Raw genomic sequence first — 10,730 nt, 5'->3', positions numbered from 1 at the left:
CTCACCAAGTTGGACCGCTCCACCTTCGCTCAGCGCTGCGGCGACTGCGCAGTCGGCGGGGGCTGCGTCACTGAAAAAACTGAATTTATTTCATATATAATTTTTTGGCAACCCGGTTTGAGCCGAATCTTTCTGACTGTCTGCCCGGCTCGCATTTTTTAGGAGGCAGTGCACCAAAATTTTCGGCTGGCAGGGGCACAGGAAGTTTGGGGGGCTGCGTGGGCGCCCTGTTAATGTGACAGGTTTCGCTTTTGTTGTTCGGCCTGAAATTGATGCCACCAATTGATCGTCACCTTTGTGCGCGACACTTGTTGCTCACTTTTGGCTATTTTTATATATTTCTTTTCATTTTCAAAATGACATCGGACGCGTGCCCAGAGAAGCGTATTTTTTCCTCTGTTAAAATAAATGTTTCCGCTATAGAAATTTATTTGAAATAATTTGTGCACGCCATTCGAGACTTACATAAATTACATAAAAGAGGAAATGGGCGTGCTGGTTGGGCATCGAAGATCAACTAAATTAAAAAACGCCGACGCGTGGCAAAAATGTTAGAAATAAAATTAGAAATACCAAGCCAGATCAGATCAGACCGGATTGCAAATACCCACGCAGCAGTAATTATTGTTAATTGTTGGAGGGGTAAAATGTAAACAAAATATAAATTAAATGGTAACAAATCGATTAGATCTATGAATTTGTAAGCCAGCAAAACAGTTTACAAAGTCATAATCTCATTTAGCAGATTAATTTTACTATTTTAACTATCAAATATAAACGCTTCTGTTGAGTATACAAAAATTGATTAATATTATTTTATTATTTCACTAGCAGATACACAGAAAAACACTTCAATAACATAGCTCCAAGAGCGACGAATGTTGACAGTTGGGATGATTATAGATCTTTTTTTTTTGCGTAGAACGACGTTTTGTACCCTCGATTACAGCACTAATTGCAGCTAGAATAAATTGCTTGAGGAAGGTTTAACAACGGGGTGTTTTGGTGGTTTAAATACGGCACAGGAAATGCACAAGTTCCGTGGGGTGGGTGAAGAGCGAGGGAATAGCTTTAGTTGTCTATTTCTGGCTGGGAGTGTAGTACATGGAGTGCAGGAAGAGGCGAGTCACTTCGCCGATCACCGATCGGTCGGGTATACTCTGGGCCATGCCGTAGAGTGCCATCTTTCCTTCCACAGGCTGGCCGGGATCCTTCATTATCTCCGCCGTGCAGCTGCGCACATCGGCAATGAATTTATCCGCTACTCCGGGCTGTGTGTGCATGTCCGTCACGCAAATGTGGATACTTAAATGAGAAATAAAACTTATTCGTATGATTTCGCTAATTTGAAAGATGATTCACTTACCCAGAGGGGAATTGCAGGGCATTCAGGTTCCAGCCCAGTTTGCACAGCGAGTCAGATAGCCGGAAAATGTCGAATACATTGGAGCCTAGGGCAATCACTGAGGTGGCTGGCTTGCCAAACACAAAGATTCCATCGATGTCGCGAACTCTAAGAAGCGAATATAAAATCATAATAATTATAAGTTCATTAGTTAATGGTTTAACGGCCTCACCCTCTTTCGATATAACGAGCAGTATCCACAATACGCTTGGTGGCCTCCAGGTAACCATCATAGCCGAAACTCATCATGGTCGCCCAGCAGGCAGCAATAATACCTCCAGCACGGGATCCGTTCACAGTGGGAGAACCGTAGACGCCACCAGGCCAGTCAGTGGTTACGGTGAACTGATGGTCCTTGTACTTCTTGTCCGAGTACAGAATCACAGACGATCCCTTTGGTGCGAATCCGTACTTGTGGGTATCAGCAGAGATACTGGTCACTCCCTTAACATCAAAGTCGAAGGGACGCAGTTTGTAGCCAGCGTTGCGGACCAGGGCTACCACGAAGCTGCCCAGGCAAGCGTCCACGTGCACGGGAATATCGTACTTAACGCCCAGAGCGGCGATGGCTTCGATGTCATCGATTGTGCCATAGGGGAAGTTAGGTGCAGACCCAACCAGCTGGAGAAGATTTAGGGTGTTATTAATCAATACATATATTAAATTTATCATGAAAATTATTACCAAAATTGTGTTCCTGTTAATGGCACGCTTGAACTTCTTGATGTCCACTTCGTAGGTCTCGGGATCGACATCCACAGAGCGTACATGGATGTTGAAGTACTGACCACCCTTGTCGAAAGCTGCATGCACAGTCTTAGGCACCACAATGTTAGGCCTCGTTATGCCCTTGTGCTCCCTAGCGTAGTCCCTGTAGGCCTTCATGGCCATCACAATGGATTCGGTACCTCCGGTGGTCATTGTACCACAACTGGCGGAATTACCGTGGAAAAGATTGCACGCCATGCGCACTACCTCTGCTTCCATCTTGCAGACGCCAGGGAAGAGATCTGCATGCAAAGGATTTGTGTAGGAAGCCTTGCCGTACACTTCAGTGATGAGCTCCACTAGCTCAGGCTTGTAGCCGTAGACTGCACCAGATACCCGACCATCCTTCCAGTTGTAGTGACCGGTTTTAAGGTGCTCATCCACCAAACGGAGGATCTCTTCCTTGCTAAGTCCTTTCTCGGGCAGAGTTTCTGAGTAGGTAAGGTGTCCATTGCTCTTCTTGATTTCCGCCTCAAAGTCGTTCTTGGCCTTGTTCAACTCAGTCTCCACCTGGCGACGAACGGCAGGAATCTTTTTGGCGTATTTGAAAAATTGGCGCTTGCCGCGTATATAGAGACCTAAAAGGGAGGATATTAGAGGTTAGTTCTGTATATATTTAGAATGCGATTCTCTTTTACTGAAACATCTCTTTGTCAATAAACCTACCCTAAATCTTTGTTTTCACCAGACTTAACTCATTTAAAAGAGGAATATATAAGGGTATAATTATGGTTATCTTGAGGTGAACAGACCCAAAACAAAGAACGATTATTGAGATAAATTGTCGCCTGATAAACGATATATGGTACCCACTCGAGGCTATAAGATATGGCATGTTCTGTTGTCGAAGAAACTTTGGTCAGCTTTTATGATACCTTTTCGGAAACTATGCTCGGAAACGAATACAAATTTGAGGAATTAGTCATGGGTTAGGAAGGCATACGTATTTAGAACTTGTCAAATACAACTGTACTATAGGAAAGGGGGATATCTCAATCTTATCGATTTCCTTAGTTTCACATTGTTGAACTTTGCATATCTGATTGATTTTCAGTTGCTACACGCTTTAGCAAACATTTTAACTCTAATCTAACGTAATCTGTGGATAGATTAAACTCAGAAGTTCGGGGAGGGCACACGACGAGTGCATGGCATTTGATCGAGCTCTTATTATATAAAGCACAAAGTACACAGTGAAGTCTGTTTGTATTTTCGAAAAGCAGTGCCAGTGTTAAACTACAGGGAAATGGGCTTTTATTTACATGACATCTGATTGACTTGAGTTCTTAGCAAAGATTAATACAAGATTCCTAAAAGTCCAAAACCCAAACTATTATCATAATTCTAATATTTTTAGCTTGAGTTTTTGATAAGAGTGTTTTCTTTAGTCAAATATTTGTATGAATCTTTGAATCATTATATGAACACATACAAATCTTAATATTACTTATGACGAAGTTTGCTTATATTTTCTACCTTTTTACTCTACTAATTACTTTTAAAGAATTCAAACTGTATTTATGTAAAGGCGTCGAAGGAACGCACCCACTAGATAAGATAGTTTGATGGATTTAAGTAATTGACGTTCCCTGCCCTGCAACCCCAATACACATATGTATAAGGAATCGGCTGACTATGGTGACTTGGCAGTATACTATCCAGAGAACTTTTCCAAGAAGATCTCCCTCATTTTTCCTTTCATAAAAGAGCAATTACTCCAACTAGCATTACCGAAGAGATCTTTCATTACGAGACCACCAACTCACTTTCATCCTGGCAAATTACAGTCCAGAGCCATACTCCTCCGAGCACAGTGGTGGCTGTGATGGTGGCCACTTGCCAAGGTTCCTTGGCACCAAAGGCTTTATTGATGCCCTCGGCGACGGGTTTAAGGCAATCACTGCCGGAGAACGGACGCATCTTGTGGCAGCTGGAATGTGGATATGGAGTACCGTAATTAGAGGGATCCGCACTCGGGCGGTTCGAATCGTTAACTGATTTGTGGAGCAGTGAATGTGGGGCGACAAATACAAATAGCTTTGGCGGCTGATAAAGTTATTTCCATGTAGTAGTCACATAGATTTACTAAGTACATAAGTCGGCGGGAGCTTCTCCCTTTATTGTTTTGTTGTTTGTCCGCTCAGCTGATTCCCTAACAAAGGCAGCGCTTATTGACGCACCTGAGGTTACTCACCTGTACAGTGGAACAGCTATAACAGCGGAAAAGCTTTGAAAAACGCGAATAAACTTACACTTTTAATCGTAAAATTGCATTGCGGCTTAGTGTAACCGTTCGACAACTGTTGCTGTATGTATATCGTGTATCGATTAACAGCTGTTTCGATAGTTGGTCAGCTGTTTGTGTATCAAATTTACCAACACTGGCTACAAATCAAAATACAAAATGTTGCGTGCATTGAAAATATCAAAATCAACAGGTTGGGCGCCACAGGTTCTCCGCTTTGCCAGCAATGGAGGCAGTGATTTGGTCTTGGTTAAGGAAGAGCATGGAGTACGGGAGATAACGCTGAATCACCCGAAAACTCTTAATTCCCTTTCACTGGAGATGATGACTGCCCTTCAGGATGCTCTGCTGAAAGATAAAGACAATGTGGACCTGAGATGTGTAGTCCTAACGGCCCAAGGAAAGATTTGGTCAGCGGGTCACAACCTAAAAGAGCTCCACAATGACCCCAAGATACAGGCTTGTGTGTTCCAAAAGCTAACCGACGTTATAAACGACATCCAGAAGCTCCCGGTGCCTGTGATTGGAAAAGTCAATGGTTATGCGGCTGCTGCGGGTTGTCAACTGGCGGTCTCATGTGATATGGTAGTCTGTACCAAGAACAGCAAGTTCTCCACTCCAGGGTAAGAATAAATTACCTCTTTAGTACCTATTAATCATGTAATCAAACTTCTTGCAGAGCTGGCGTAGGAGTTTTTTGCTCCACTCCCGGCGTGGTCGTTGGCCGTCTCATGTCACGTCCAAAGTCCGCCTACATGCTAATGACTGGTCTACCTGTGTCCGGCGAGGAAGCCTATATATCAGGAATGGTAACCAAAGCAGTGCCAGCGGAGGATTTGGATAAGGAAATTGAAGAAATCGCTAAGGCTATCAAGGCCAAAAGTCGGGCTGTCATCTCTTTGGGTAAGGACTTCTACTATAGGCAACTGGCATTGTCCCAGGCAGAAGCTCTTTCCGCTGCTCAGGAGAAGATGTGCGAGAACTTACAACTAAACGACACCAAAGAGGGCATTGCTAGCTTCTTCGAAAAGCGATCACCCAACTGGAAGCACCAGTAGGCGGAGCATACAGTGTACAACTCTGAAAATTAAACGGAACTGTCCAATTGTGCATTTATACTTCTAGGCTAGTTATGTCCAATGTGACACAAAATGTTATTAAAATGTTTTTATATTAACCAAAACGACTCTGTATCTCATTTTTAATTATGTTTTAAACATTTTATTATGAAAACTAAAAACCTTTCCGGAACTTTGGGAACATTCTATAGCAAAATAAAACCAGTTGTCGTGCTTTCGAAAAGTGCTCATTCCTTTTTAGGTGTTTAGTTTATTTAAGTGTGTTTTGTGAAAATATTTAAAAAATACAATTACAAATTTTAATAAATAAAATGTATAAGTTGATGTAAGTGATTGAGTGCATTTGAAATTTGGCAGTTAAAGTCTGTTCTTATTATAATTTTCCATATCCTTTAATTTGTTTAGTTAATTTTTTTGGGAGTCCGGTTCTATTGATGTGAGTCTTTTTTTGAGTTTACTTAATTGGGAACTGGATGAGACGAAGAAAATACCTGGGGCCGCGAACGTTTCGTATAAAAAAAAAGAAAAGAATTTGTAATTGTTTCTTAGCTTTCGCTGAATTTGTTTAAATATTTGTTGAGCTCTTCGCAGTGAATTAATTATAATAGATTACGTCTAAAAGATGAACCACTCGTATATTTTTTATGTATATATATATAGCTACAGTAAGCATCTGAATAAGTGCGCTAAATGTATGTTCTAAAGGTTGGCCAAAATATTATAAACTGTGCAATAAGTATTATCTTTCATCATTACAGAAGTAGCTAACGAACTTTGATCCGCTAGCGGATCCCAATAGAAATATATGTATATAGCGCCATGCAAAGAGAATTATTAACCAAGAAATTAAGAACAAATACGATTTGTCCATTGTGATACGTGCTAAACTCCTACGCGTCTATGACCCCGTACGAAAATCCGCTGCTCCTCGGATCGGATCCTCCGCAAAAAGGAACAAAATGTGTACAGATGTGGGTTGGTGTGTTGCATTTCTGCAGTGCGGGTGGTGTGTCTGAGTGGTGTGCAATGGTTTCCCTTCATCCAAAGTCGTGTTTCAATGAACTTAGACCTCGGTGACGGGACGCTTCTCGATCCAGGCTTTGATCGGTTCCAAAGCGTTAATGGCATCCACGACACCGCGCAGAGCTGGGTAGGGTTCCAGCAGATCACGCTTGACCATGTAGTTCATGTAGTCGGTGATGCCTGCGAAGTAGACGTCGGCCCAGGTCAGCTGTGGATGGGGAAAAAAGGTACATTTTTAATACGATTTATCCTTAAACCGTTTTAGGAAACTGGGAGTACAATCCTCCTTATTATAACCACCCACCTTGCCCAGAGCCAGGTGACCATCGTTGTCCTTGACGGTCTGCTCGAGCTTCTCCAGGTAGAATGGAATGACCTCCGCATTCAGGGTGACCAACTTCTTCTCCTTGATCTCGTCCTCCGGTTCGTACGAGACGACTGCAATTTCTATACATTAAAAATTCCAGAGTTAATCAAGGACACTGAACATGAAACTGAGGCACACATTGTTCGCTACTTAGACGGAAGTCATTGATGGTGTCAACCACAATGTCGATCTGGAGATCCTCCCACGGAGTGGCGCCGCATAGGCCGACGGTCTTGGCCAGGAAACGGGCCATCGAGATGCTCTGGTGTACACGCTTGCCGTCCACCTCCAGCACAGGCATCTGTCCCATGGGCATGGCTAAAGGAGAAGGAAGATGAAATTAAGGTAAGCCCTCTGGCTATTTTATAGACTAAGGTTTGTGAACTCACTTGGCTTCAGGGCTGGCCACTCATCACGAGTCACGCGGACATCCTCGTACTCCTGATTGCCGTAGGCGAACAGGTAGCGCAGGGGCTCGGCCAACGCCTTCACGTTGAAGTAGAAGAGCGTGTAGCTGTGCTTGATGGGCTCAGCGGGCTCTGCTGGTGGTGCGGGCTCTCCGCCCTCGACGGCACCCTCGGCTCCCTCGGCTGGTGGTGGTGCCTCACCTTCTGCTGGTGGTGCGCCCTCAGCTGGTGGTGCTTGTGCTTCATCGGCCATTTCTGCGCTCTCTCAATGCAATTCCCTGTAAAGCATATTGACAATCAAGCAACTATGTTAGCCATCGACTAGCGTTATCATATATTTATCAATGTGATATGGAATGCAGAAACATATTTAAATTGATAGCGATTTAGTAATGGTATTCGCATGCTTAGTTACGTTGTACAGTAGAACCTAGAATGGTGCGACAGGTGGATTCAAGTTTAAGTTACCCACCAATTAGAAGCACTCTTAAAGCCTTCAATTAAGGGAAGTCTAATTTAATTTTAATTAGTGAGATACCTTTTCAGACCAATAAGTATTTTAATCCCAAAGATTTCATTTCATGGCGAAATAGCTGAAACTATTTTAACATTGTTTTCCCAATTTTGTTTATGTTTGCTAGAAGATTGAACCTAGTTAATCAGTCGATAGCCTGGCTTTTGTGATAAGCAGAACGTGACAATCTTTGGTGGCTGAAGTGGGTCAGAATATGCGTACCCGATAAGGATAATTAAAGGTACGTAATAACTTATACGATCCCAGATAGGGAATGACTAGAAGATTCCACGATAAGTGTGTGTACAAGTGCTAACAAAATATATGAGAAAGAACTTTGCTGGAGGTAGAAACTGATATAATCTGTGAGTTAACTTTGGGTAGTCATATTTGCTCTCGAAAGTTATTTATTTGCTTGCCTTATTTGGTAGCTTTTCAAGAATAATGCAATAAATCAAGCGCAGTCAAGGCAAAAGTTGACAAGAAAGATAATTACCATAAAACTGCAATATATATATATAGTATACATATCTTGAAATGCCTACTTTTAAGCAAGAGTATTTCCCTATAGAACCGAGCGGAAGTGCATTGATTGTCCCACAGACAACACACCCACCCACGCACATCAAAGAAACAGACACTACTCCTCCTCCTCCCAGCTACCCACTTTTTTTCCCCTTCGATTTTATTTTTCTGCTGAATAGTGCAAAAGTCGGGCTCAATATCTTTTGGGGCGTTGGCGCTGCTGGCAGAAGAATCGGGGGAGGCCCGGATAGTACGCCCCTGTTTCCATTGTAGTCGACACTTTTTTTGCCTGCCTGGCTGGATAAATATTTAAACGTGGGATAGGATCCATTAGGAACGTAAACCAGTTTTCTCATTCGATATATATGTGTATCTTAGTGTCTTTGCCTTTGCCATGATTTTGGCAGGGCGCCCAGTCAGTCAGCAAGATTTCGAACCCCTCGTCTCCCAGTTTCCCCCTTTTTGTAATGCCCGATTGGTCGCCTCTTCCGCTGCAATTTTCGCTTTCGGAGAGTCTCAAATTGCAACAATCGATTCGACTTTTCGGCGTTATCTTCGGCCCCTCTGTAGGAGCTCTCCCTTCTTTCTTATTTTTTTTCCTAGATGGCACTTGTTGCCATGACAGCTTCAATTGAATTTAATTCGGTCTGTCTCTGTGTTTTGGTGTCATGATTTAATTCAATTTCGATTTGCTGATCTATTTTGGCTCTTTGATCTGGCACTTTGGCACTTAAATCGAGGGAAATAGTTTCACTTTAATTGTGGGAAAAGGTTAGGGCAGCCAAATGACGCCAAAGATTATCCAATCCATGGGAAAGGGCAGAGATCACAGTGGGTCAAGGACCCATTTTGCAACGTTGAAAATACGTCAATACGGTAAGGCAATGAATGGAATCACGTGAATCCGGGCCCATATGGGCAACTTTTTCGAAATGAACTTTCCGATCGGATGGGTTATCACTAGAATTCGAAAGTCTAAGACCCCAAGTCTCTAGGCATTTCACTCTATTATCAGTTGTGAAATATTATTACTGATTGTCTCTCAACATTATTTTTCAATTTCAATTTTTTCAATTTTTTTTTCTTTTCAGAAAGGTATTGATTGAGGGGTTATATAAGCCTCCGTTTTGATAAGGTTCTTGAAATATATGTATATATGCACTGCACTTAGGGAGATGTTTCCGAATCGAGTACCTCACGCTTCGAAATACGTTCACGCACTCCACGGTCGACGGTGGTGCTATGGTCGTTTCTATATTTCTATTCCGATCTGATCGGTTCTGAAGTGGCAGAAGAAGAGGGCCTTCTAGTTGATCGGTTCACGTCGTTGTCCTTCACATATTTGCTTGCGAGCGGGGCGAGATATCCGCGCGAACTGCGATTCACCGAAACGAGTTCAAAACTTTTCGATTTCGAATCGATTGACCCAAAAATCAATCAATCGAAGCCAAAAAATCAATGTGTGTAATTTTAGAACCGAATCGAGACGAACGCCATTCGGCTTCGAAGTTTGCAAAAAGCGTTTTCCATTTTTTTTTGGCAAGGGTAAAACGTTGTATTTGTTGTACACCTTAGTGCGTAATTACATCACTCAAGTTCTACGATATTGGATTGGTTCCAGGGATCCTTTTTGGACTTACCTGAAGAAAGAATAAAAAAATCAGCTGGGAACTGGGTATACTCTCAGTTCTTCAATTTGCCAATTAAGCTTCGGTTCCGCACTTTTTTTCCGTTTTGTTCGCTCTCTCTCTCCACCCACTGGGACGCTTTCACTCACTAAACGGATCGCCACAACGATTGCACAGCAACTGACTTTCTTCTGCCCGGCAACGCTGCTTTTATACTCTCACCCATTTGCGCTCTCTGCTCGAACGAAAAATCTTACTCTCTTTCAAGCTTATATGTATTGGCACGTCGGTGTAAGCCGGCCGGTTAACTGGAGAGAGAGAAAGAGCGAAATTAAAGGTAAACACTCTCCAAGTTTAGTGGGCGTTGAAAAGGAAACGCAGTTAATGAATTAGTTAATATACCTAACCAGTTATTTGGTTCAATCTACCATCTTGTTCTTACTGTCTCTTGATTAAACATGGAATGCAATATTCTAACAAGCTCGGATTCCTAATTTGGCAATTGCTTTTTATAAGCTAGTCTACAAATTCCCCCTCCCTGTTCTTATTCTAATTTCTCTCTCATATAGTCTCTCTATTTTTATCTCTTTTTGGAGAGATTGAAGCTCTCAGTTCCATTATAAACCAATTATAGTTGCAAAAAATAAAGGTAGTAAATATTTATTTCTGCTTTTAGTGGGAGATGCTTATTGGCGTTTAGCTTTTAAGATAGTTTAAACAAAGAAAAGTAAATAAAGCGGAGATTCTAAAACTGTTATAGTTCCAATGT

At 42.3% G+C, this 10,730-nt stretch overlaps 3 protein-coding genes across 4 annotated transcripts; 1 reads left to right on the top strand and 2 right to left on the bottom strand.

The window, feature by feature from the left end:
* Nucleotides 1-786: 786 nt before the first annotated feature.
* Nucleotides 787-4,464, bottom strand: LOC108112477 (sphingosine-1-phosphate lyase). The gene is made up of 6 exons (XM_017222334.1): nucleotides 4,368-4,464; nucleotides 3,940-4,103; nucleotides 2,090-2,751; nucleotides 1,578-2,026; nucleotides 1,367-1,513; nucleotides 787-1,305 (listed from the first exon to the last, which is right to left on the bottom strand). The coding sequence occupies exons 2-6, from the start codon at nucleotides 4,091-4,093 to the stop codon at nucleotides 1,080-1,082; spliced, it is 1,638 nt and encodes a 545-aa protein (XP_017077823.1). The 5' UTR covers nucleotides 4,094-4,103; nucleotides 4,368-4,464; the 3' UTR covers nucleotides 787-1,079.
* A 64-nt stretch (nucleotides 4,465-4,528) lies between these two features.
* On the top strand, nucleotides 4,529-5,601 carry LOC108112479 (enoyl-CoA hydratase domain-containing protein 3, mitochondrial). The gene is made up of 2 exons (XM_017222338.2): nucleotides 4,529-5,041; nucleotides 5,098-5,601. The coding sequence occupies exons 1-2, from the start codon at nucleotides 4,578-4,580 to the stop codon at nucleotides 5,474-5,476; spliced, it is 843 nt and encodes a 280-aa protein (XP_017077827.1). The 5' UTR covers nucleotides 4,529-4,577; the 3' UTR covers nucleotides 5,477-5,601.
* A 107-nt stretch (nucleotides 5,602-5,708) lies between these two features.
* Nucleotides 5,709-10,142, bottom strand: LOC108112480 (glutathione S-transferase S1). Of its 2 annotated transcripts, none has more exons than XM_017222339.2 (5): nucleotides 9,974-10,142; nucleotides 7,277-7,572; nucleotides 7,038-7,205; nucleotides 6,825-6,967; nucleotides 5,709-6,728 (listed from the first exon to the last, which is right to left on the bottom strand). In XM_017222339.2, exons 2-5 carry the CDS (start codon nucleotides 7,545-7,547, stop codon nucleotides 6,561-6,563), a joined length of 750 nt encoding a protein of 249 aa, XP_017077828.1. In that variant the 5' UTR covers nucleotides 7,548-7,572; nucleotides 9,974-10,142; the 3' UTR covers nucleotides 5,709-6,560. The 2 variants fall into 2 exon arrangements, with proteins under 2 accessions (XP_017077828.1, XP_017077829.1); XM_017222340.2 differs by lacking the exon at nucleotides 9,974-10,142 and adding an exon at nucleotides 9,528-9,683.
* Between the last annotated feature and the right edge of the window lie 588 nt (nucleotides 10,143-10,730).

The sequence above is a fragment of the Drosophila eugracilis genome, unplaced genomic scaffold (assembly GCF_018153835.1).
Source record: "Drosophila eugracilis isolate 14026-0451.02 unplaced genomic scaffold, ASM1815383v1 contig_90, whole genome shotgun sequence".
Taxonomy (NCBI): domain Eukaryota; kingdom Metazoa; phylum Arthropoda; class Insecta; order Diptera; family Drosophilidae; genus Drosophila; species Drosophila eugracilis.
The sequence above is the reverse complement of the archived record's forward strand: the minus strand, read 5'-3'. Positions and strand labels throughout refer to the sequence as shown.

Excerpts from the sequence above, each read along its gene's own strand:
- LOC108112479 (XM_017222338.2), top strand. The coding sequence starts at position 4,578 with ATGTTGCGTGCATTGAAAATATCAAAATCAACAGGTTGGGCGCCACAG. Across the intron at positions 5,042-5,097 it reads AGCAAGTTCTCCACTCCAGG|AGCTGGCGTAGGAGTTTTTT; the intron begins GTAAGAATAAAT and ends AACTTCTTGCAG.
- LOC108112480 (XM_017222339.2), bottom strand. The coding sequence starts at position 7,547 with ATGGCCGATGAAGCACAAGCACCACCAGCTGAGGGCGCACCACCAGCA. Across the intron at positions 7,206-7,276 it reads GTGGCCAGCCCTGAAGCCAA|CCATGCCCATGGGACAGATG; the intron begins GTGAGTTCACAA and ends CTTCTCCTTTAG. Across the intron at positions 6,729-6,824 it reads GTCACCTGGCTCTGGGCAAG|CTGACCTGGGCCGACGTCTA; the intron begins GTGGGTGGTTAT and ends CCCCATCCACAG.
- LOC108112477 (XM_017222334.1), bottom strand. The coding sequence starts at position 4,093 with ATGCGTCCGTTCTCCGGCAGTGATTGCCTTAAACCCGTCGCCGAGGGC. Across the intron at positions 2,752-3,939 it reads TGTAATTTGCCAGGATGAAA|GTCTCTATATACGCGGCAAG; the intron begins GTGAGTTGGTGG and ends CCTCCCTTTTAG. Across the intron at positions 1,306-1,366 it reads GCCCTGCAATTCCCCTCTGG|TATCCACATTTGCGTGACGG; the intron begins GTAAGTGAATCA and ends TTCTCATTTAAG.